At 42.4% G+C, this 27450-nt stretch overlaps 1 protein-coding gene across 1 annotated transcript in view; it reads right to left on the bottom strand.

The window, feature by feature from the left end:
• LOC144762687 (uncharacterized) overlaps positions 1-27450 on the bottom strand; it is a 324450-nt gene that overhangs the window by 210173 nt on the left and 86827 nt on the right. Inside the window, exons 2-3 of the mRNA XM_078647930.1 lie at positions 19035-19115; positions 7138-7218 (exon numbers count right to left, since the gene is read on the bottom strand). Coding sequence (XP_078504056.1) covers positions 7138-7218; positions 19035-19115 — 162 coding nt within the window. The remainder of the gene's footprint in view (positions 1-7137; positions 7219-19034; positions 19116-27450) is intronic.

Consider the following 27450-nt stretch of genomic DNA (forward strand, 5'->3'; position numbering starts at 1 on the left):
TCCCTACTTTTGCACTCACTGGAGTGGGAATAGTAATTTTTACCCACCCGCTATCCAACGCTTTCCCTACTGTTGCACTCTTTGGAGTTGGAATAGTAATTTTTACCCACCCGCTATCAAACGCTTTCCCTACTGTTGCACTCTTTGGAGTGGGAATAGTAATTTTTCCCCCTACGCTATCCAACTCTTTCCCTACTGTTGCACTCTTTGGAGTTGGAATAGTAATTTTACCCCTATGCTATCCAACGCTTTCCCTACTGTTGCACCCACTGGAGTGGGAATAGTAATTTTTACCCACCCACTATCCAACGCTTTCCCTACTGTTGCACTCTTTAGAGTGGGAATAGTAATTTTTCCCCTTACGCTATCCAACTCTTTCTCTACTGTTCCACTCTTTGGAGTTGGAATAGTAATTTTATCCCTACGCTATACAATGCTTTCCCTACTGTTGCACCCACTGGAGAGGGAATAGTAATTTTTACCCACCCGCTATCCAACGCGTTCTTTACTGTTGCACCCACTGGAGTGGGAATAGTAATTTTTACCCACTTGCTATCCAACGTTTTCCCTACTTTTGCACTCACTGGAGTGGGAATAGTAATTTTTACCCACCCGCTATCCAACGCTTTCCCTACTGTTGCACTCTTTTGAGTGGGAATAGTAATTTGTACCCACCCGCTATCAAACGCTTTCCCTACTGTTGCACTCTCTGGAGTGGGAATAGTAATGTTTCCCCCTACGCTATCCAACGCTTTCCCTTCTGTTGCACCCACTGGAGTGGGAATAGTAATTTTTACCCACCGCTATCCAACGCTTTCACTACTGTTGCACTCTTTGGAGTGGGAATAGTAATTTTTCCCCCTACGCTATCCAACTCTTACCCTACTGTTTCACTCTTTGGAGTTGGAATAGTAATTTCATCCCTACGCTATCCAACGCTTTCCCTACTGTTGCACTCTTTGGAGTTGGAATAGTAATTTTTAGCCACCCGCTATCCAACGCTTACCCTACTGTTGCACTCTCTGGAGTGGGAATAGTAATTTTTCCGCCTACGCTATCCAACTCTTTCCCTACTGTTCCACTCTTTGGAGTTGGAATAGTAATTTTACCCCTACGCTATCCAACTCTTTTCCTACTGTTGCACCCTCTGGAGTTGGAATAGTAATTTTTACCCGTACGCTATCCAACACTTTCCCTACTGTTGCACTCTCTGGAGTGGGAATAGTAATTTTTACCCACCCGCTATCCAAAGCTTTCCCTACTGTTGCACTCTCTGGAGTGGGAATAGTCATTTTTCCCCCTACGCTATTCAACTCTTTCCCTACTGTTGCACTCTTTGGAGTTGGAATAGTAATTTTACCCCTATGCTATCCAACGCTTTCCCTACTGTTGCACCCACTGGAGTGGGAATAGTAATTTTTACCCACCCGCTATCTAACGCTTTTCCTACTGTTGCACTCTTTAGAGTGGGAATAGTAATTTTTCCCCCTACGCTATCCAACTCTTTCCCTACTGTTCCACTCTTTGGAGTTGGAATAGTAATTTTATCCCTACGCTATACAATGCTTTCCCTGCTGTTGCATCCACTGGAGAGGGAATAGTAATTTTTACCCACCCGCTATCCAACGCGTTCCCTACTGTTGCACCCACTGGAGTGGGAATAGTAATTTTTACCCACTTGCTATCCAACGTTTTCCCTACTTTTGCACTCACTGGAGTGGGAATAGTAATTTTTACCCACCCGCTATCCAACGCTTTTCCTACTGTTGCACTCTTTTGAGTGGGAATAGTAATTTTTACCCACCCGCTATCAAACGCTTTCCCTACTGTTGCACTCTCTGGAGTGGGAATAGTAATTTTTCTGCCTACGCTATCCAACTCTTTTCCTACTGTTCCACTCTTTGGAGTTGGAATAGTAATTTTACCCCTACGCTATCCAAATCTTTCCCTACTGTTGCACCCTCTGGAGTTGGAATAGTAATTTTTACCCGTACGCTATCTAACGCTTTCCCTACTGTTGCACTCTCTGGAGTGGGAATAGTAATTTTTACCCACCTGCTATCCAACGCTTTCCCTATTGTTGCACTCTCTGGAGTGGGAATAGTAATTTTTCACACTACGCTATCCAACTGTTTCCCTACTGTTGCACTCTTTGGAGTTGAAATAGTAATTTTACCCCTATGCTATCCAAAGATTTCCCTACTGTGGCACCCTCTGGAGTTGGAATAGTAATTTTTACCCGTATGCTATCCAACGCTTTCCCTATTGTTGCACTCACTGGAGTGGGAATAGTTATTTTTACCCACGCCCAATACAAAGCTTTCCCTACTGTTGCAATCTCTGGAGTGGGAATAGTAATTTTTCCCCCTACGCTATCCAACGCTTTCCCTACTATTGCAGTTACTTGAGTGGGAATAGTAATTTTTACCCACCTGCTATCCAACGCTTTCCCTACTGTTGCACCCTTTGGAGTTTGAATAGTAATTTTTACCCTTACGCTATCCAATATTATTTATATTTATTTATGTATTTAATATGTTACATAATGTTGTATTTAATAAATTTTTAAAATATTGAAAGAATATTTAATTGTTGTTATTTATTAAATATAATTATTTATCATTATTTATGTTATTATTTTATGAGTGTTGATGTATTTTTAATTTATAGTATTTGTTAATATTTTTAATTAATTTAATAAATATATATATCTTAATTAAGTATATATTATATATTGTATGTTTAATTTTAATTAAATGTTTAATATTAAATATGTATTATTCATTCATGTTAAACATTATAACACATTTTTAAATAAGTTTAAATTATATATAAGTATTATTTATTTAATTTAACTTTTTTTTTACTGGAAAAAAAATGATTTTTTTAATTACGATATTTTTAACATCGATATTTTATTTTCGATATTTTTGTACTTACCATGTTGTAGATAGGGTGTCGATATACTTGCCTTCGATATTCCAGCGACGATATTTTGTCTGTCGATATTTGCATTCTCGATATTCTGTCATGGATTCAGAACAGCCCATGGGTAGTGCTTTAACCGCATGCGTGCGGGCGGAATTCCGCCCGTACGCTGGGTTTTTCAAAATCGCACTTTACGTGACGTGCTGGGCTCGTCATGAGCGTGCGAGGAGGCTACCTCATGACGAGCCCAGCTCGTCATCAGTGTCGAAGGGGTTAACCACAAACCATATTCCTTCAAACTGTGTGCCCAACAACTGAAAGTCGGTGGAGTGCACTGGCTGCAAACATATGGTTGCCTTAATGTCAATCTTCGCCATCAGTGCCCCCCCCCACTCTTTCCGCCAGTGACAAGGCCACTTTTACAGATGAATACTTGACTGACAGTTGCTCCTCATAAATAAAGTAATTAACTGACTGGCCCTCCAGCCAGTAAAGGTGCCCTGGCTCCTTTTTAGGAACCACCCCAATGGGTGACACTATCAAATCTTCCATTGGCCAGTCATCAAAGGGGCCTGCCATCATACCCTCCTGAATCTCTTTCTCCAGCTTGTCTCTCACCTCCTGCCTGTGCTCATGTACAGATTTTAAATTGTCCACCCACCGTCTCACCCTTGGTCCCTGGTTCCCAAGTCTGAAACTACACGTGAACCCCCATAGCAAGACCCGTGCATCGTCCTGTCTGTCATACGTTGAAAGCCAAAACCCCAGCCTGTCAAGCTTAATGGGTGTGTGAACCTTTCCCTGCAGGTCCCTGTCCCCCTTTTCCTGCCCTGTAGAGCCCTGCCTGACCTTTATGTGCCCCGTAGAAACCTTGCTTTTGTCTTTGCCATGCTGATTTCTACCCTTCCCCTGTGCTGAAGCAATTGACCAATGCGTGCTTTCCTCCGCATTTGGAGCATTCATGCCGGAATTTGCAGTATTCCCTGGTGCAGATCCCCTTATTAAAGTACCAGCATGTGCCAAAGGTGTTGGCCTGGCCTCTCTCTGCTCCCCCCACCCCTCACCACGAGGGTGCCTCTGAAAGGGCTGATAAACAATTAGCAACCTGCTTGCTGTGAAAATGGTTTTGCCAAATTAATCTGAGCCCATTTTGTGCTCCCACAAACCATGTCTAATTAGCCCCACTGTGACTCTGAGACACACGCCATGCAGGTCCTGAACTCCTCATCATACTGAACGCAGGTGTAGCCACCCTAGTTGAGGTGTGCCTTTCTAATGACATCCATATATTTGACCATTGCAACTGAGCTCTCTGGGTACGTTTTGTAGATATATGCTAGCATATTTAAACAAGCATTTGCAATGCAATAGGTCTCACATAATTAAAGTTTGATCTATTGGCATTGCTAAATAATGCAACACCAATAGCTCAAATTTTAATAATGCAAGACCTATTGCATTGCAAATGCTTGTTTCTGTAGGTTTTACTCTCCACCTAGGAGCTCATTTCATGTTCCTATTTCGAAACACTGCACTCTACGTCAATGCCGTCCTGCTTTTTTGGCTTTCCAACATTTGGAGAATGAGCACACTGTTTATAGATTAACAATTTTCCTGAAAATTGTTTTGAGTCTAAGGAAACAACAGTGTACCTAATTGCTCTTAATGAGTTATGAACTTTTATTAAAAAAAATACTGTATGATGGCTTTCTATGTGTATTATCTTTTTAACTTTTATGAATGTAATTCAATAATTAAATTATGTCTGTATGAATTGGAAGATTGTTTTTAACTTTGAGCTTTTATGATTGTTTGTTTATTCAATCGAATAAAGCCTTCGTTGATTTGACTGATACTGCACATCAGTGCACGTTCATTCTATATCACGAAAACTGAGCAGATTCGTATTTCTTCAGTTCTGCACTCTCGACAGATAAGTGTTTGCTCCTTAGGCGTGCGATTCGCTTAAGATTTATGACGACATCCTTTCCAAACGTGTCACCCTGAGGTAGTGGGTTACCTACTAGATGCCCTCGAAGGTGTGTGCAACCTACTTCCTGACACACAGTAAGTTGCACACACAAGGCCAGTGCCCCACACAAGTACAGCCTCTATCATCAAGAAGAGTGCATATTACAGAACAGTGTGCTGCAGTGCAAGGAAGGGGGGCCACTGCAATGTGGCCCTACCAGGAGCTCTTGAAAAGTGACGCTAGGTTAATAAATATACATTGCACAATGTACAGATCACCAGACCTGATTTAAAAGTATCACGAGAGCTCCTGTTTTGCGGACACCCTTGTTATGTTGTGTTACGACGGTTCACCCATCCCCTCAGTAGCCGAGGCGCATGTCTCCTTTCACAAATATACAGTCTGTGTCACACAAACCACTTTATGTACATGCAGGCCACCTGCACAAGTGCACAACCTACAATTCACAGCCACTGGGCTGAGCACAAGCAGTTCATCAATCCATGTACTTTATTTGTGTTCGAACCAGACCCAGTGGCTATCAGTAGTTTACTAACAAATCGAGAGCGAGGGGCCCACACAACCCTGTTAAATAGTAAGATCTTACTGTTTATATCAGCAGTTTACAGCATAAGAGAAATTAACACGGTGGGCTGTTACACACGTTTAAGCGGGAACTTACTGCAGAAAGTCCATGGTCAGGCTAAACGATAAAAAGTCTGGGCCACATGAACCACATACATGACATTTGACTTACCTCATGATGCACTAGTGTCGTCAGGGTGGGAGCAGGAATGTTTCTCGGTTCATGTTTAAAGGCTCCCACTTTTACAAAATACTTTTCAAATAATCTGATGTCCTACCGTATAACGCTTTAGAGTGCTAAAGAAATACACCTCCCTGAATTTTGAAGACAATTTATCACATGTGATGTTTGTTGCGTGATTTCAATGTCAGCATTTTTCAGGGCTCAGCCTTTGCACAGTCCCTTAGAGCTAGAGACAACACTTGGCTCAGCTCTAGCTCAACTGCCACTGTAAATGTGTTGGCTTGCCCACCACCTCTATTTGCTACATATGCCCAATCCACACCTGGCAAGAACCAACCGCCTCGTGTGTTGGTATGGCAGTGAAAGTGGGGATACGAAGAGTGGTAAGGTTGGTTCATGGATCTGGCGAACGCGCCATTACCCTCTTCAGTGCTAAGTGGGCGTGTTGTGCATAAATTATACCCCCTGATTTGCAATCTCCCCATTTCCCAGGCAGCACCATCTGGACATACAACTCCATCAGTGGATGTGGCATAACAACCAGAACTACAGACTTTGGCGCTAGGAAACCAAGTTCGAGTTTTGGTGTCGGCTCAACATCCTGTGATTCAGGGCAAATCACTTAATATCCCTGTGCCTACCAAAAATGAATGTGTCCTTGAGTCACATAACTGGTGCTCATGAAAAGCATTCCAGGCCGGGTCGAGTTCCTGCTAAATAAAACTGCAACAAAATATGCTGCATGTGAAATCATGCAAACTGAAATGTATCCAAATTTCTAGAGCATCCCGTACCCAACTCCTCCCAGACAACAAAGCATAGATTCTTATCTTGAAAATGCTGCACATTGAAGATGAAGTGAAAGGTCAGTCGTTGAGTGCTAGCCTGGAGGAGTCCAGACTTGGACTGGGGTGGTGTCATGATTCTGCCACCCGTGTTTCACTACACCTAGAAAACACCTTGTAAATAAAGGAGATCTTCCCTTAAAGAAACCTGCCCTGTCCCGTGCATCCAGCACTCCTTATGTGTATGAGTATGTTTGGTGCGTACTGTAATGAATAACGATACATGTTAGATGCAAATGTTGATTTACATTTGCATTCTGTGATTATGCCAATGCTTGTTTAGAATTGAGTCATTATGAATGCCAAAGTTCGTTGTCACTGTTGTTTATGATCGCACCATTATAAATGCCAAACTGAAGCAATGTTCTCACGCTGTGTGAATGTTTTAACACAGCACGAGGAAGTAATGTAAAAGGAAAGACTTTTGGGGAGCTTTTAAGTTGCACGCATAATCCCTTGCGCTGTGTTCAGTTCTGAGCACAACGTAAGGGCGAGGTTCACGCAGGCGGCAGAACGGACGTCCTAGGGTGTGGCAAGACTATAAAAGCCACACCCGGACTTCCAGAAGGTGCTTAGCCTTCCGGACAGCTTCAGAGGAACATCGCGCTTGACTGAACGCTTACCTGAGATTTCCAGAGCGATTTTGGGCATTAGGGACATCGGTGCAGCATACCAGTCAGAGTCTTCAGGAACCCACGATGCACCTGCAAAAGAAAGAAGAAAGCTAAGTACAATTTCTTTTCTTTAAAGGCGCCCAACGCTAGCTAAAGAAAACTCTTCAAGAAATAACAATTTTTGGACTCTCTTTTAAAAAGGGAAATAAAAGATTTACAGATGAAAAAACGAGCTAAAACCAATACAACGTGTACAGTGAAAAGGTTGTAGAATGTTTTCTGTTTGTTTTGACTGAATGTTAATTTTAGAAAGCACTCAGCGCGAAGTCGAATTGAGCATCAAGCAGGGGATTGTTAAGTAAGTAAAATTCAGGAAAGGTTTGATAAGTAAGAAAGTCTGAGAAGGAAATGCACTGATTTATTTTGTGTTGTTGTTTCACAGACTATTCGAATCATTGACCAATGCAAAAGATCAAGGGGTGATAACTCCACCTAAACACAAGCCTCAAAAGATTTCAACCACTTTCAGCCAACTCGACTTCGCTCACCAGGACATCCACGACTTCCAGGACGCGACGCCTAATACAAGTAGATCACAGGTAGGAATCTAAGAATAGACACCATTCGGATTTATGCTTGATATTCCTAGAACTAAAGTTTACATAATTGGACAAAAGTTAAAGGGAGCTTCTTGTTGCTTCGCAGGTGGACTACAAGAAAAGAAACCCTAGCGTCCGATTCCGGCCTTTCTCCCTGACTGTTATCTTTCATACTAGTGTTATAAAAGACTCACAGGTTGTAGGATAGGGTTTCTGGGAGTTTGGCACATAGCGTCTCTGCAAAACCAATCAAGCACCTTACAGGTAAGGGTCAAGAATACGCAGGTAAGAGTGCTTGATATATTCTGACAGAAGGCTAAGCCCACGGACTTAGTTTTGCCCAGACGCTATGGATCAAACATCACAGAGTTCACTACAGCAAATAGCTGCAATGTTAGCGGATATTAGAACTGAAAATGCTGAATTGCGAAGAGAGGTAACAGCAATTCAGAGTAGATTGCAGGCTCCTAGTCCTTCAACATGGACCTTTTCCTCAGAAAAGAAATCCTATTTAAAACCATCTGCGTTTCAACCCACTTTGCAAACCTTGTACAGTGGGAATTCCACACCTTCAACTTCTGATAATACCCAGATTCAGGTCGTAACACCAGTTACAGTACCTTTAGCACCCCCAGAAAGGTTTTTTGGAGATTGTAATAAGTTTACAATATTTATGAATCAGTGCCAGTTACATTTCGTGGCAAAACCAGCCACATTTCATGATGATTCCTCCAAGGTTGCTTTCGTTCTCTCATATTTGGGAGGAGTACCATATGTAGAAAGGAATGATCCACTTTTAAATGACTTTAGATGGTTCAAATTAGCTATGAAATAATTATTTGCAAAACATGTTTTTGTTCAAACCTCTGATCATGAACTGCTTAATTTAAAACAAGGATCATCTGATCTTTTGCATTATATTTCCACCTTTAATAGACTAGTCATTGAAGCAGAATGGCCAGAGGAAAAACTTGTGTCCTTGTTCTATCGTGGTTTGCGAGAAGAATTAAAAGATATGGTACACAAATCTTACATCCACCAACCGATTGTGAAGAATTCATTGATCTAGTAGTCAAATTAAATCATAGAATTTCTGAAAGGAAAGGTGAAAGAGGTAAAACTGACAACAGGATGATTTGGTTTAAAGAAAATACAAACACTAAGAATGAATCCTCCACTCCCAAATTAGATACTGTAGAACCTATGCAAATAGGGACAACTAGAGGACCTTTGTCTAAAGATGAAAAAGAGAAGCGTAGGAAATTAAATCAATGCATGTACTGTGGAAAAACAGGACATTTAGTAAAAGACTGCCCCACACGTCCAGTAAAACCAAAGACTAAATCCACAGATGTTGTAGCTACACAACAATCGGAAAACTAAAGTACTCGGTAGACAAAGAGGTCAATTTACCCAGTGCACATACTAGTTTGGCCTCCTTAACACCAACTGCCTCACATTGCCATCTAAGCATGCGAATTTTGCTTCAGTCACAAAACGATAAAACTCGATCTTGGTCCATAGATGCCTTTATTGACTCAGGAGCTACTAGAAACTTCATAAACACCCAGTTGTTTAGTAAGATGGGTTTAAAAAAGGTTGTAAAGGTTTCTCCAGATATAGTTAGAGCAGTGGACGGTAAAGAATTGACTTCTGGACCAATACAACATCATACTGAGTTATTAAACATGACTTGTGCTAAAAAACATGTAGAATAAATAACCTTTGATATAATCGATGCGCCACAGTTTGGATTAATTTTAAGAATTCCTTGGCTTGTGCTACACAATCCTTATATAGATTGGACTAATAGAACCATATTGTTTAAATCAGATTTCTGTCATGCCAAATGCTTTCAGCAATTCCCAGGTTCTGAATTGTTAATACAAGGATATGACTTTCCTAAGGAATCAAAGAGTGCCTTGATTATTGCTGAAGTTCCTGAAGATTACCAAGATCTGTTGGATGTCTTTGATAAAAAAAAGCTAACACCCTACCACCTCACAGGGACTTCGATTGTCAAATCGATTTAATTCCTGGTGTGGCTTTACCCTGTAGCCGCATTTACGCGCTAACAGAAAAAGAAAATGAACACCTACGCAATTATCTTGATGAGTATTTAGCTAACGGTTTTATCAGACATTCTAAGTCCCCGGTCTCTTCCCCCCTCTTTTTCATCCCGAAAAAGGGAGGGGAATTGCGCTTGTGCATTGACTATCGTGCAATTAACAATGTAACGGTAAAAAATCGATACCCACTGCCGTTAATTCCTACATTACTGGATCAAATCAAAGACGTTACCATTTATAGCAAGCTGGATCTACGCGGAGCATATCATCTGGTGAGAGTCCGAGAGGGCGATGAATGGAAAACAGCATTCCGTACTAAATTCGGACTATATGAATATCAAGTCATGCCCTTCGGACTCTGCAACGCTCCAGCCGCATTCCAGTTTTTTATAAATAAAGTTCTAAGAGATTTTCTTGACATCTGTTGCATCGTCTATATAGATGATATTCTCATTTATTCCAAAAATGAATCTGAGCATGTAAAGCAAGTACGAGCCATTCTTCAACAGCTTTTACAACATTCCTTATTTGTAAAATTAGAAAAGAGCTTGTTCCACGTTACCACAGTAGATTTTCTTGGATATATCCTTAGTCTAGCTGGCATCGAAATGGACCCAAAAAAGGTGCAAGCAATAATAGATTGGCCTAGTCCAACTTCAGTGAAACAAGTTCAAAGCTTTTTGGGTTTTGCAAACTTCTATAGGCGGTTCATCAATAATTTCTCACAAAGGATAACTTCAATCACTAAACTGTTAAGAAAAAACATGAAATTTGAATGGACTTCAGAAACTGAATTGGCTTTTCAAGACCTAAAGAACCAATTCACTACAGCCCCAATATTGAAACACCCAGATCCCACTCAGCCCTTCATTGTGGAAGCTGATGCCTCCCAATTTGCCATAGGAGGCATTTTATCTCATAAGAGCAAAAGTTCTGGCCAAATGCATCCAATCGCATATTTCTCTAGAAAATTATCTCCTACCGAACAAAATTATGCAATAGCCGACAGGGAATTATTGGCTATAAAAGCTGTGTTTAAAGAATGGCGACACTAATTGCTGGGGGCTCGTCATCCTGTGACAATTTATACCGATCACAGAAACTTACAATCACTTAGATCTGCTAAGGCTCTATCTCCTCGCCAGTTGCGCTGGACACTGTTCTATAATGATTATGATTTCATCATCACTTATCGCCAAGGGAAAGAAAACAACAAGGCAGATGCGTTATCCAGAATAGGTATAAGTGATGATTTGTATGTAAAACAAGAAATTGTACATCAGATTATTCCAGCAGATCGCTTTATTGTAGGTCTCATTGATTCTGATGTAATGCCTGATATAGAAAATTCTCTAAAACTCCAATCAAAAGAAGACTGGAACAAAAGTTATCTGCTATTACAATGGAAAGAAAATGTATTGTATATGAATGATCAGGTATTTGTTCCCGTTGAGTCACTTGAAAAACGTGTTATGCAAACATATCTTGATTCATACCTGTCAATTCATCCAGGAGTAACCAAAATGCACCAACTACTTAAAAGACGATTTTGGTGGCCAACTATGCTCAAAGATATTAAAAGCTATGTAGAAACTTGTACTGTTTGTAGTCAAAACAAACCTACTTATCAATCTCCTAGTGGTCTGCTTTTGCCTCTACCTTTACCTCCACAGCCATGGCATACAGTATCACTTGATTTTATTGTGGAATTGCCTCACACTAAATCTGGATTCACCACAATCCTGACTGTTGTTGATCATTTTTCACGATATGCCCATTTTATTCCCCTAAAAAAGCTTCCTTCAGCCATAGAAATGGCTCATATTTTTGTGGAACAGATTGTTAAGTTACATGGTCTTCCATCCATAGTGATCTCGGACAGAGGCCCTCAGTTTATTTCACATTTTTGGCAGAACTTGGGGAAATCTCTAAACATGGAAGTGCGCATGTCTTCTAGTTATCATCCACAAACAGATGGTTTGACTGAACGCACAAATCAAACTATTGACCAATTCTTTTGTTGTATGTTGGTTACTTGTGATCAGGAATGGTCTGAAATTTTATAGGCTACAAAATTTGCTTATAATAACACTGATCACTCTTCTATTGGAATGTCTCCCTTTTTCTGTGTACATGGTTTTCATCCAAAAGACATGTTAGGTGTAAGTAAGAACTCAACCTTCATTCCAGCAGTTACAGATTATGTGAACCACTTAGTTGCTGTTCAGCAAAAGGCTCAGCAACACAGTGGGAGACAAGGTATGGTTAGCAACCATGAATTTAAAATTAAAGTGCCATAAAACATTTCGTCTAAGATTCATAGGCCCATTCACCGTAGAAAAGGTAATCAATCCTGTTTTTGTGAAATTACAGCTACCAACAACTTATCGGATTCATTCGGTATTCCATGTATCTTTGATGAAACCATGCACTCCAGAAACTAGATTACTAGATCATCCCCTGGCTATAGAAGTAGACGGGATGCCTGAATTTGAAGTCAAAGCTGTACTAGATTCAAAAAGGATTAAAGCTTAACTATTTTACTTAGTAGATTGGAAAGGTCACGGTCCAGAAGACCGTTCTTGGGAACCTCTAGCCAATTTGAAAAATGCCCCAAGGATTCTTAGAACCTTTCATATCAGATATCCTGAGAAACCAAAACCTGTCCCTATGGTATTAGGGGGGATTCTACGGGGAGGGTACTGTCATGATTCTGCCACCCATGTTTCACTACACCTAGAAAACTCCTTGTAAATAAAGGATATCTTCCCTTAAAAAAACCCGCCCCTGTCCCGTGCATCTAGCACTCCTTATGTGTATGAGTATGTTTGGTGCGTACTGTAATGAATAACGATACATGTTAGATGCCAATGTTGATTTACATTTGCATTCTTTGATTATGCCAATGCTTGTTTACAATTGAGTCATTATGAATGCCAAAGTTCGTTGTCACTGTTGTTTATGACCGCACCATTATAAATGCCAGACTGAAGCAATGTTCTCATGCTGTGTGAATGTTTTAACACAGCACGAGGAAGTAATGTAAAAGGAAAGACTTTCAGGGATCTTTTAAGTTGCACGCATAATCCCTTGCGCTGTGTTCAGTTCTGAGCAAAACGTAAGGGCGAGGTTCACGCACGCGGCAGAACGGACGTCCTAGGGTGTGGCAAGACTATAAAAGCCACACCCGGACTTCCAGAAGGTGCTTAGCCTTCCGGACAGCTTCAGAGGAACATCGCGCTTGACTGAACGCTTACCTGAGATTTCCAGAGCGATTTTGGGCTTTAGAGACATCGGTGCAGCATACCAGTCAGAGTCTTCAGGAACCCACGATGCACCCGCAAAAGAAAGAAGAAAGCTAAGTACAATTTCTTTTCTTTAAAGGCGCCCAACGCTAGCTAAAGACAACTCTTCAAGAAATAAAAAAATTTGGACTCTCTTTTAAAAAGGGAAATAAAGGATTTACAGATGAAAAAACGAGTTAAAACCAATACAACGTGTACAGTGAAAAGGTTGTAGAATGTTTTCTGTTTGTTTTGACTAAATGTTAATTTTAGAAAGCACTCAGCGAGAAGTCGAATTGAACATCAAGCAGGGGAATGTTAAGTAAGTCAAATTCAGGAAAGGTTTGATAAGTAAGAAAGTCTGAGAAGGAAATGCACTGATTTATTTTGTGTTGTTGTTTCACAGACTATTCGAATCATTGACCAATGCAAAAGATCAAGGGGTGATAACTCAACCTAAACACAAGCCTCAAAAGATTTCAACCACTTTCAGCCAACTCGACTTCGCTCACCAGGACATCCACTACTTCCAGGACGCGAAGCCTAATACAAGTAGATCGCAGGTAGGAATCTAAGAATAGACACCATTCGGATTTATGCTTGATGTTCCTAGAACCAAAGTTTACATAATTGGACAAAAGTGAAAGGGAGCTTCTTGTTGCTTTGCAGGTCGACTACAAGAATAGAAACCCTCGCGTCCGATTCCGGCCTTCCTCCCTGACTGTTATATTTCATCCTAGTGTTATAAAAGACTCACAGATTGTAGGATAGGGTTTCTGGGAGTTTGGCACAAAGCGTCTCTGCAAAACCAATCAAGCACCTCACAGGTAAGGGTCAAGAATACGCAGGTAAGAGTGCTTGATATATTCTGACAGAAGGCTCAGACCACGGACTTAGTTTTGCCCAGACGCTATGGATCAAACATCACAGAATTCACTACAGCAAATAGCTGCAATGTTAGCTGATATTAGAACTGAAAATGCTGAATTACGAAGAGAGGTAACGGCAATTCAGAGTAGATTGCAGGCTCCTAGTCCTTCAACATGGACCTTTTCCTCAGAAAAGAAATCCTATTTAAAACCATCTGCGTTTCAACCCACTTTGCAAACCTTGTACAGTGGGAATACCACACCTTTAACTTCTGCTAATACCCAGATTCAGGTAGTAACACCAGTTACAGTACATTTAGTACCCCCAGAAAGGTTTTTTGGAGATTGTAATAAGTTTACAATATTTTTGAATCAGTGCCAGTTACATTTCGCGGCAAAACCAGCCACATTTCCTGATGATTCCTCCAAGGTTGCTTTTGTTCTCTCATATTTGGGAGGAGACGCAGCTTTGTGGTCTGTACCATATGTAGAAAGGAATGACCCACTTTTAAATGACTTTAGACGGTTCAAATTAGCCATGAAAAAATTATTTGCAAAACATGTTTTTGTTCAAACCGCTGATCATGAACTGCTTAATTTAAAACAAGGATCATCTGATCTTTTGCATTATATTTCCACCTTTAATAGACTAGTCATTGAAGCAGAATGGCCAGAGGAAAAACGTGTGTCCTTGTTCTATCGTGGTTTGCGAGAAGAATTAAAAGATATGGTAACACAAAACATAGATTCACCAACCGATTGTGAAGAATTCATTGATCTAGTAGTTAAATTAAATCATAGAATTTCTGAAAGGAAAGGTGAAAGAGGTAAAACTGACAACAGGATGATTTGGTTTAAAGAAAGGACAAACACTAAGAATGAATCCTCCACTCCCAAATTAGATACTGTAGAACCTATACAAATAGGGACCATTAGAGAACCTTTGTCTAAAGATGAAAAGGAGAAGCGTAGGAAATTAAATCAATGCATGTACTGTGGAAAAACAGGACATTTTGTAAAAGACTGCCCCACACGTCCTTAAAACCAAAGACTAAATCCCCAGATGTTGTAGCTACACAACAGTCGGAAAACTAAAGTACTCGGTAGACAAAGAGGTCAATTTACCCAGTGCACATACTAGTTTGGCCTCCTTAACACCAACTGCCTCACATTGCCATCTAAGCATGCAAATGTTGCTTCAGTCACAAAACGATAAAACTCGATCTTGGTCCATAGATGCTTTAATTGACTCAGGAGCTACTGGAAACTTCATAGACACCCAGTTGTTTAGTAAGTTGGGTTTACAAAAGGTTGTGAAGGTTTCTCCAGAAATAGTTAGAGCAGTGGATGGTAAAGAATTGACTTCTGGACCAATACAACATCATACTGAGTTATTGAACATGACTTGTGCTAAAAAACATGTAGAATAAATAACCTTTGATATAATCGATGCTCCACAGTTTGGGTTAATTTTAGGCATTCCTTGGCTTGTGCTACACAATCCTTATATAGATTGGACTAATAGAACCATATTGTTTAAATCAGATTTCTGCCATGCCAAATGCGTTCAGCAATTCCCAGGTTCTGAATTGTTAATACAAGGATATGACTTTCCTAAGGAATCAAAGAGTGTCTTGATTATTGCTGAAGTTCCTGAAGATTACCAAGATCTGTTGGATGTCTTTGATAAAAAAAAAGCTAACACCCTACCACCTCACAGGGACTTCGATTGTCAAATTGATTTAATTCCTGGTGCGACTTTACCCTGTAGCCGCATTTACGCGCTAACAGAAAAAGAAAATTAACACCTACGCAATTATCTTGATGAGTATTTAGCTGACGGTTTTATCAGACATTCTAAGTCCCCGGTCTCTTCCCCCCTCTTTTTCATCCCGAAAAAGGGAGGGGAATTGCGCTTGTGCATTGACTATCGTGCAATTTACAATGTAACGGTAAAAAATCGATACACAATGGCGTTAATTTCTACATTACTGGATCAAATCAAAGACGCTACCATTTATACCAAGCTGGATCTACGCGGAGCATATCATCTGGTGAGAGTCTGAGAGGGCGATGAATGGAAGAAAGCATTCCGTACTAAATTCGGACTATATGAATATCAAGTCATGCCCTCCGAACTCTGCAACGCTCCAGCCGCATTCCAGTTTTTTATAAATGAAGTTCTAAGAGATTTTCTTGACATCTGTTGCATCGTCTATATAGATGATAGTCTCATTTATTCCAAAAAGAAATCTGAGCATGTAATGCAAGTACGAGCCATTCTTCAACAGCTTTTACAAAATTCCTTATTTGTAAAATTAGAAAAGAGCTTGTTCCACGTTACCACAGTAGATTTTCTTGGATATATCCTTAGTCTAGCTGGCATCCAAATGGACCCAAAAAAGGTGCAAGCAATAATAGATTGGCCTAGTCCAACTTCAGTGAAACAAGTTCAAAGCTTTTTGTGTTTTGCGAACTTCTATAGGCGGTTCATAAATAATTTCTCACAAAGGATAACTTCAATCACTAAACTGTTAAGAAAAAACACGAAATTTGAATGGACTTCAGAAACTGAATTGGCTTTTCAAGACCTAAAGAACCAATTCACTACAGCCCCAATATTGAAACACCCAGATCCCACTCAGCCTTTCATTGTAGAAGCTGATGCCTCCCAATTTGCCATAGGAGGCATTTTATCTCAAAGGAGCAAAAGTTCTGGCCAAATGCATCCAATCGCATATTTCTCTAGAAAATTATCTCCTACGAAACAAAATTATGCAATAGCCGACAGGGAATTATTGGCCATAAAAGCTGTGTTTAAAGAATGGCGACACTACTTGCTGGGGGCTCGTCATCCTGTGACAATTTATACCGATCACAGAAACTTACAATCACTTAGATCTGCTAAGGCTCTATCGCCTCGTCAGTTGCGCTGAACACTGTTCTTTAATGATTATGATTTCATCATCACTTATCGCCAAGGGAAAGAAAACAACAAGGCAGATGCGTTATCCAGAATAGGTATAAGTGATGATTTGTATGTAAAACAAGAAACTGTACATCAGATTATTCTAGCAGATCGCTTTATTGTAGGTCTCATTGATTCTGATGTTATGCCTGATATAGAAAATTCTCTAAAACTCCAATCAAAAGAAGACTGGAACAAAAGTTATCCGCTATTACAATGGAAAGAAAATTTATTGTACATGAATGATCAGGTATTTGTTCCCGTTGAGTCACTTCAAAAACGTGTTATGCAAACATGTCATGATTCATACCTGTCAATTCATCCAGGAGTAACCAAAATGTACCAACTACTTAAAAGACGATTTTGGTGGCCAACTATGTTCAAAGATGTTAAAAGCTATGTAGAAACTTGTACTGTTTGTAGTCAAAACAAACCTACTCATCAATCTCCTAGTGGTCTGCTTTTGCCTCTATCTTTACCTCCACAGCCATGGCATACAGTATTACTTGATTTTAGAGTGAAATTGACTCACACTAAATCTGGATTCACCACAATCCTGACTGTTGTTGATCATTTTTCACGATATGCCCATTTCATTCCCCTAAAAAGCTTCCTTCAGCCATAGAAATGGCTCATATTTTTGTGGAACAGATTGTTAAGTTACATGGTCTTCCATCCATAGTGATCTCGGACAGAGGCCCTCAGTTTATTTCTCATTTTTGGCAGAACTTGGGGAAATCTCTAAACATGGGAGTGCGCATGTCTTCTAGTTATCATCCAAAAACATATGGTTTGACTGAACGCACAAATCAAACTATAGAACAATTCTTGTGTTGTATGTTGGTTACTTGTGTTCAGCAATGGTCTGATATTTTATGGGCTACGGAATTTGCTTATAATAACACTGATCACTCTTCTATTGGAATGTCTCCCTTTTTCTGTGTGCATGGTTTTCATCCAAAAGACATGTTAGGTGTAAGTAAGAACTCAACCTTCATTCCAGCAGTTACAGATTATGTGAACCATTTAGTTGCTGTTCAGCAAAAGGCTCAACAACACTTACAACATGCAAAAGAAACTCAAAAGTTGTTTGCTGATAAACACCGTTCTAACCCACCATTCTACTCAGTGGGAGACAAGGTATGGTTAGCAACCAAGAATTTAAAATTAAAGTGCCATAAAACATTTCGTCCAAGATTCATAGGCCCATTCACCGTAGAAAAGGTAATCAATCCTGTTTGTGTGAAATTACAGCTACCAACAACTTATCGGATTCATTCGGTATTCCGTGTATCTTTGATTAAACCATGCACTCCAGAAACTAGATCATCCCCCGGCTATAGAAGTAGGCGGGATGCCTGAATTTGAAGTCAAAGCTATACTAGATTCAAAAAGGATTAAAGGTAAACTATTTTACTTAGTAGATTGGAAAGGTTATGGTCCAGAAGACCGTTCTTGGGAACCTCTAGCCAATTTGAAAAATGCCCCAAGGATTCTTAGAACCTTTCATATCAGATATCCTGAGAAACCAAAACCTGTCCCTATGGTATTAGGGGGGATTCTACGGGGAGGGTACTGCCATGATTCTGCCACCCGTGTTTCACTACACCTAGAAAACTCCTTGTAAATAAAGGAGATCTTCCCTTAAAGAAACCCGCCCCTGTCCCGTGCATCCAGCACTCCTTATGTTTGGTGCGTACTGTAATGAATAACGATATATGTTAGATGCCAATGTTGATTTACATTTGCATTCTGTGATTATGCCAATGCTTGTTTACAATTCAGTCATTATGAATGCCAAAGTTCGTTGTCACTGTTGTTTATGATCGCACCATTATCAATGCCAAACTGAAGCAATGTTCTCACGCTTTGTGAATCTTTTAACACAGCGCGAGGAAGTAATGTAAAAGGAAAGGCTTTCGGGGAGCTTTTAAGGTGCAAAATAATCCCTTGCGCTCTGTTCAGTTCTGAGCACAACGTAAGGGCGAGGTTCATGCAGGCAGCAGAACGGACGTCCTAGGGTGTGGCAAGACTATAAAAGCCACACCCGGACTTCCAGAAGGTGCTTAGCCTTTCGGACAGCTTCAGAGGAACATCGCGCTTGACTGAACACTTACCTGAGATTTCCAGAGCGATTTTTGGCTTTAGGGACATCGGTGCAGCATACCAGTCAGAGTCTTCAGGAACCCACGATGCACCTGCAAAAGAAAGAAGAAAGCTAAGTACAATTTCTTTTCTTTAAAGGCACCCAACGCTAGCTAAAGACAACTCTTCAAGAAATAACAATTTTTGGACTCTCTTTTAAAAAGGGAAGTAAAAGATTTACAGATGAAAAAACGAGTTAAAACCAATACAACGTGTACAGTGAAAAGGTTGTAGAATGTTTTCTGTTTGTTTTGGCTAAATGTTAATTTTAGAAAGCACTCAGCGCGAAGTCGAATTGAGCATCAAGCAGGGGAATGTTAAGTAAGTAAAATTCAGGAAAGGTTTGATAAGTAAGAAAGTCTGAGAATGAAATGCACTGATATATTTTGTGTAGTTGTTTCACAGACTATTCGAATCATTGACCAATGCAAAAGATCAAGGGGTGATAACTCAACCTAAACACAAGCCTCAAAAGATTTCAACCACTTTCAGCCAACTCGACTTCGCTCACAGGGACATCCACTACTTCCAGGACACGAAGCCTAATACAAGTAGATCGCAGGTAGGAATCTAAGAATAGACACCATTCGGATTTATGCTTGATGTTCTTAGAACCAAAGTTTACATAATTGGACAAAAGTTAAAGGGAGCTTCTTGATGCTTTGCAGGTCGACTGCGAGAAAAGAAACCCAGAGTCCGATTCCGGCCTTCCTCCCTGACTGTTATCTTTCATCCTAGTGTTATAAAATACTCACAGGTTGTAGGATAGGGTTTCTGGGAGTTTGGCACATAGCGTCTCTGCAAAACCAATCAAGCACCTTACAGGTAAGGGTCAAGAATACGCAGGTAAGAGTGCTTGATATATTCTAACAGGTGGGACTAGGGATAGGGGGATCGGTGTACAGTAATCAGCAGGGAACAGCTTCTCGGCACAGCTGGCGTGGGGCAGGGCAGCTTTCTGCGTTCCTATGGAGAATAGGAGCCCGGGCTCTCCCTGGGGCCCGCTCGCTGCTCTCTGTTTCAGAAGTACAGCAAATGACTCAGCCCTGACTGCTTTATCGCCACATGCTTGGAAACACATAAAGTCCTAGTATGCCAGAGTCAGCCATCTATTGGTGCCTCTGAATTGTGCATGTGCTCTTCAAAAGCAGGTCTCGCAGGTCAGAAGACAGCGTCATTCGCATCGTAGCAGCAAAAGTGCGCAGCTTTACACACTCTGGTTGCACACTTAAGCTAAATCCCCAAACAACTTTTTGCACAAATACACGCAACACTTTGTATACAGATGTACATATACACTTCTTACACCTGCCATCCTTTATACATGCAGAGCACAGATAAACACGCCTGCAGGTGAGAGGACTCTAAACAGCAGATAATGAATCATGCACATGTGCCAGGTAATGCAACAGATGCACACAAATGCGTTGTACTATCACAACAATGTAGCAAGGCTCAAGTTCATGTAACAAGTAAATGGATGCAGCAGATGCACACACATGCGATGTACTGTCACAACAATGTAGCAAGACTCAAGTTCACGTAACAAGGAAATGGATGCAGCACTTGACACGTATAAATGTGTCCGGCGTGTGAAGGTAAAAAAGAACAGCAAGACTGTGGTACTAGCATAAATGCAAACGTCTTATCAGAGGAGGGACAGTAGCTTTCCCACAGCTGTTTGTTAGTGTAGCGTGCAGCCTCTGTAACATGTATGTAGAAGGCTGGGCTTTTAACAGATGAGGGAAGCATATGCAAATCTGTCTAGTTAGGGGACAGAGAGTGCTTGCTAGGACCTACCTAGACAGTGTATGCAGTTCTTCGAGGCCTTTAACAAAAAAAATAAAAATAAACGGAGTGCCGTGTCCCTGAAGTGGGCACCACTCTCGGAATGTAAGTTATAAAAAAACAGTAGTGGTCCATCACAGAGGAGCGGGGAGGGAGCGCGGCAGAAGGCAAACGTGCACTGCTGCGCGTGCTGGCCACCAGTGGGAATGGGCGGAGCAAAGGCCTGACATTGTTCCGCCTTTGCCCAATTGCGTGCTGTATTTTTTTTTTTAAAGCAAATGAAAGCCAATTACAGCAGCTGAAAGCAAAACCACACACACGAGTGTGTGGTTAGCTTTCTAAAGCCATTTCAAGAGATCTCGCACTGCGCGAGCATTGCTGCGCACTGCAACGCTAGGCGCGAGACATAAAAAGGCTGCTGTCCAGTTCTCAATAGTGACAGGGACCCTGGGCCACTTGGATAATTCTACTTCCTCCTCTTTGGACCCCTCTTTGGACCTTAACTTCCTGTGCAGTAACTTCATCATCTCGATGTACTCTCCCTTCCATATTTTACTCCTTAATGGATACCATAAGATACGCCCCTAAAAGTTTGGATTTCCCCATATAAGGAAGCTTCTTAAACTTCACTTCCTTGCTCTCCAATTTGTCAGATTTCGTCACCCCATCAGTCTTAACCCCCTGCATATCTCTGTCCCCTGCCGCTACTTCTGTAGCGGGCCCCAGCCCAGAAGGCCCCTATTGAGCTTTTCCCATCTCCACTGATTGTGCCCTTGTAACGGTCCCGAGCAATATGTGATTGCTCCTCCAGTCCCTGAGCCTCACAAAGGGTCATGTGTGCCCACACCTGCAACCTGTACTTAACGAACTTTGCTAAAACGGGCCTCCCCACTACCCGGATGCGCTGTAGCCTCTACCCTCAACGACACCATTGTGGAGTTAAACTGTGCACAGTGTATATTACCTAGCACCAACGTAGTTGCATGTGGAGGGGCTGCTGCATTGCCCTGTTTGGACTCCATTGTGCTCCACCACTTCTGACTTGAGGGTGCTGTGTATCCAGCCAAAAACGAACTCTAGAATGATTATCTGCTTCCCCCGCCCCTCCTGTTGTGACCTCCTCTCTATGATTTGCACCTCATCACACAAGTCACTCTCTTAACAGCTCTCCTCATTGAAATGTAACGCACTAGTGTCCAGCACCTCAGCCCACTGATGCTGAGGGGCTGAGTACTGCCCTCCCAGTCACTCCGCTGAAACAGACCTACATCTCTTTAGGTTAACTGTCCTGTGCTTGGCACCACTGAGAACGTAGGAGACCATCTCGGTATGGTGATCCTACGGTCCCGCATCACACTCTAGCTAACCGTGTGGGGCTGAGCCTTCTCTTCACCTCGGGGGCCACTTGGCCATGCAAAGCTCACCCAGGTCTACTTCATGCGACTCCAAAGGAACCTGCGAGCAACAATGGAGGCTCTGTGTACCTGCACTCTCCCAGAAATGACCCTCTTGACTTGCCATCAAGCTCCTCACTCAAGCATGCTCCTCTCCCTCCTCACCTACTTCCCTATCTGAGGTTGCCTTCCTTGCAGCGCTGCCCCACCCAGCTCCCTTGTGCCCTCCTCACAAGGGAGGGCACAAGGGAGCTGGGAGGAGCAAACACTACAGTTGATGGACAGAATGCAGAACAATGTCATACATTCTCTCCAGTACAGATATCTGGGCCTAAATCCATCGCTTTTTTGCTCACCATGCCATTCCAGTTTGAACCCAGCCATATGCAAATCAGTCTTGACCCTGTGTCCCATGGGAACAGTCCAGTCCGAACTGCCAAGCCAGGTCCTCCCTGGACTGGAAACAAGCGTCCCAGACCCGGTTTCGGGCTTTCACCCTCATCAGCCAGGATAGCTTGATTCCAGTGGCATGGAGAGCCAGGGACTCACGTCTGAGCATACCCGTCCCACTCGGGGTGACAAATGCAAAAACAACAGTTGATGGACAGAATGCAGAACAATTTCATACATTCACCCCAGTACAGAGATCTGGGCCTAAATCCATAGTTTTTTTGCTCACCAAGCCTTTCTAGTTTGAACCTAGTCATATGCAAATCAGTCTTGACCCTGTGCCCCATGGAAACCGTCCAGCCTGAACTGCCAAGCCACGGCATACCTGGACTGGAAGCAAGCATCCTAGGACCGGTTTCGGGCTTTCAGCCCTCATCAGCCAGGATAGCTTGATTCCAGTGGCATGGAGAGCACGGGACTCACGTCTGAGCATACCCGTCCCACTCGGGGTGACAAATGCAAAAACAACAGTTGATGGACAGAATGCAGAAAAATGTCATACATGCACCCAAGTACAGAGATCTGGGCCTAACGTTTTTTAGTTCACCATGCCATTCCAGTTTGAAGCCAGCCATATGCACATCAGTCATGACCCTGTGCCCCATGGGAACAGTCCAGCCTGAACTGCCAAGCCAGGTCCTCTCTGGACTGGAAACAAGCATCCTATGACCGGTTTCGTGCTTTCAGTCCTCATCAGCCAGGCTAACTTGATTCCAGTGGAATGGAGAGCACAGGACTCATGTTTGAGCATACCCCTTAGCAGGGGCAGAGCCCCTGCACCTCCAGTCCCCCAACTGACACAAGGCTCAAAATCTTCACCTGCGAACCCCCCTTGTTCCCCCCTCGTCTTTACTACAACCTAAATCTGCTGCTGTCGATGCAGTAAGCACTTCTGTCTGGGGGCCCCCAAATCCTCCTCTAGGACATCCACCCCTCCTCCTACTCGCTGCTACCACCCCACTTAACTGTGGAGTCCTGCCTCCCTCCACCCCTTGCTACATGCCAAGTCAGTATGCCTACACTCCTTCCGGAGCTCTCGCTAACCAGGCATCCTTTTCCCAATCCATAGTGTTCCAGGGGGTGCTAACTGCCCCAACGCCTCCAGACCCTGTACCCAGTACACTGCACTGCTTCCCATCTTCCTTCTGCTGTGCCAGCCACTGTTGGTAGACTTCCCTGAAGTCTACTGCCTGTTTTTCCTCTTCTGTGCTTCAAACTGCCCAACCCCTGAGGCTACCTTCCACCTGCCACAAATCCCCTCAGCCGGGTGCTCGTGATTGTGTGATACTGGCTGCCTTCCCTTATCCCCCTTCTCGGCAGCACTCCTCCCAGTCCTTCTTCCAGAGGCTACGATCGTGTGAGCGATAGCCCGATTCCCTTGTCAGGGAACTGGGCCCTTTCTCAGGCCTCACCGGCTTTATCATTCTCTCCCCTTCCTTCTCGTGAGTCAGCGCTGAGAGTAGCAGCTGCCCCTCCCTCCACAAATACAGGCAAGGCCTCTTGTTGCACCACGGAGGCCTTGCACTCTGCCCCAGTATATCTCATAGCAGCCTCTTCCTTGGGCCGGCTCACACCTCCTGCTGCCCTCCCAGCCCCGCCCCTCATTACAGAGACCACTCTACGCACACAGGAATGGCTCGCTTACCCACCTGACTTTGTACACGACCGGGACCTGGCGTGGTGCAGGACACATCAACACCGTCACCGTCACCGCCACTCCCCCTGATGCTTTTCTCAAGGGGTGGCCCCATGCTGCGAAGCCCCATCAGCCAGCAGATCCAGATGGCCTGCTGCCTACAATAAGCGCATTGCCTGCACCACCATTGCATCTTGGGACAACGTCATCGCTGTAAGTACTTCCAACAAACCTAAGCTGCCTGCTAAGAGCCTAAATCAACTAACTATCTGCCTCCTCAACTAAACACCACAAAACGTATGCTACCTAAGTGCCAGCTTCTGTGTTATCCCAAAATGGTGGCTGGCCCAACAAATTGCCCGGTTATATACCTATTGGGAAACAAAAGTAGCCCAAACCCCAAAGCAGTTCCCCGACTGTTCCACTTCCCCAAAAACCCCAGGGGGCAGACTTCTCCGTGGCCAGCTCCCCCCAAATCCCCATTTTGCTTTTCCATTTGATTGGATTCAGAGGCGGGGATGATCTTCATTGGGGTAAACTACCACAAGCATGATATCTCTCCAAGATATAATAATTGTTTGTGTTCTGCTTGGCAATGTGGGATCGAGTCCATGCAAAATGGTAACAGCAAGCTTCAGTTTGAGCACTAACTACAAGAAGAGATATATGGTTCTGCTGATATTTTGGGCATATTAACATTTTCGTGAAGCGTAAGGGACAGAGCAAAGTAAAAGCGGTCATTGCACACTCCAGCTGTCTTCAATACTTGCTAGCCCCTTCCTTTAAGAAACACTGTTTTACGTGATGTGGCTTATGTTAAATACTTCCAAGTAACAGCTTTAATTTTCTGAGCACTATTAGCAGCTAGTGTGCTAGTGTGCACTCAACTTTGCTCTTGTTTTCCACAGTCATTTTTATATGAAAGGGCTGGCTTAGTGCTGTGGAGACAACCCCCCCATGAAAATGTTGAGGCCTTCTTTTGTGACCAAAACCAGGGCCAAATCCTGATCTCCTGTCCCTCCTGGGAGCCTAGATTTGCATCTATAGAGCTGGCAAATCCTTGGGAGTGTTAGATCAGCACATGCTTCTGGAAGGATAATGTTTCCCCTTTCTCTATTTGATGTAAGTGCGGGGAGCAGGGGATGCATCTGTATCTCATTGTGCCTGTCATCCATCTGCCCATTCATTGGACCTAAGCCTGCCAGAAATGGCCATTTTCATACCTTCTGTAACATTTCAGGATATGCTTATTCTGGAGCACTACAAACACAAGGAGATGATGGACGGAGCGCTGAACCTTTTAAGACACTAACCCCCAGTCACAGATCTGGGTGGAATCCATCATTGTTCTTTAGCTCACTTCCCCACCCCAGTTCAGACCCAGTTGTATGCAAATCAGTATTGACACTATGCTTCATGGGAACAGCCCAGACCAAACTGCCAAGCCAGTTATTCCCTGGACCGATAAACAAGCATTCGTGGACCGATTTTGGGGTAACGCCCCTAAACAGGCAGGCTAGCTTGAATCCAGTGGCAAAATGAGCAAGGGACCTATGTCTGGGCATACCCTGCCAACTTAGGGTGAACAAAGCAAACACAAGGAGACTGTCATAATGACTATTTTAAAGATTTCAGCTAAATTATTTACAAAAGTGGGCCTTTGCCCTGACTACAAATACATTTAATGTAGTAAAGTGTGTGTATATTGGTCTGCAGCCACCATAATTCTTCACCTTTCTACATTTTCACTATAATTAAATTATCCATACAACCACTGGCATATGCCACCACATCCACCACTAGATTTGCACGCCACCATCATCATACCTCAAACGAACTTACTTCTGTCAGATTCACCCCTGTCATGACCATATTCCCTGTGTCTGTCCTTCTCCAACACACCCACCATTATAGGTATGCACAACCCGCATCATATGACCACTTATCCACCATCATACCACCACACAAGCAGCAGCCTATGTCAAAACAAGCAACTTCTTAAGGCCACATACTCGCTCTCATTCAACTACCGTCCTACCCCAATAAACCTACCTCATGTCCACACACCACCATATGCTGAACACACCCACATTCCTATGGCCTCGCAACTCATATCATGACAACATCATACACCAATACATCCACCATCCTACATCAGTACGACCAGCATTATACATTATTTTGTCCACTGTGATACATACACGCAATCAATTTCATAAATAACACCCAACCCTATGCACACCCAACCACTGGTGTATGCCAAAACACAACATCAAAAGTGCACACAACTGCAAAAATGAATCAGAACTACTACTGTCATACTTCAACCAAACTACAATTTTGTCCAGCCAACCCAAGTCATCCGCCAAGAAAAACCAACAAGATTCTCCACACTCCCACCGGGATATATCAACATTATTACCATCATACACAAGCACATCAACCATCATACATCAACAAAAATACACTATGCACCTGTTTATTGATCTCATATGTCCACACAATTAACATTATACAACCATCATCATATAAGCAACACCAGATGGCCACACAAACTCATGTTAGCATGTTCTCTATAGCACGTACACAGAACCACCATCATAAGCTAATATAGAGACAGTAAAAACTGAAATTCCATAGGAAAGCTAAAGTTTACTGGGAGTTAAAATTCTCTAATGTGTTAACTGGTGCTTCAGATTTGAAAAGCTATAACAATCTTGAATTAAGGTACCTCTTTCACCTCATGTTACACTGCTTTATTCAGTAACATCATCGCCAACAAACTCACCTTCTTCCTTATTACTGCCCACCCAACTTATACCTGCACACCAAATGTTATGTCTGCAGAACCACAAGTATGCTATTATATGTTAACCACATCCGCATTACTTGCTGTTAACAAAAACAAACTAGAAATTCACTAAAAACAAACCAAAAGCTTTATAGTTCGGTGAAATGTTCAAAAACAACCTAAGATTTTAAATACAAAAAAACTGTATTAAACCAGTTATAGTTATCTCAAGTTCCTATAACTTGTGCCCTAGTCATGAATTGCTAACTACCTCACATATTACATCACTCATGACATCTTCTATGCCATTATTGACAATATCACTGCAA

Source organism: Lissotriton helveticus, chromosome 6 (genome assembly GCF_964261635.1).
Source record: "Lissotriton helveticus chromosome 6, aLisHel1.1, whole genome shotgun sequence".
In the NCBI taxonomy this organism is placed as follows: domain Eukaryota; kingdom Metazoa; phylum Chordata; class Amphibia; order Caudata; family Salamandridae; genus Lissotriton; species Lissotriton helveticus.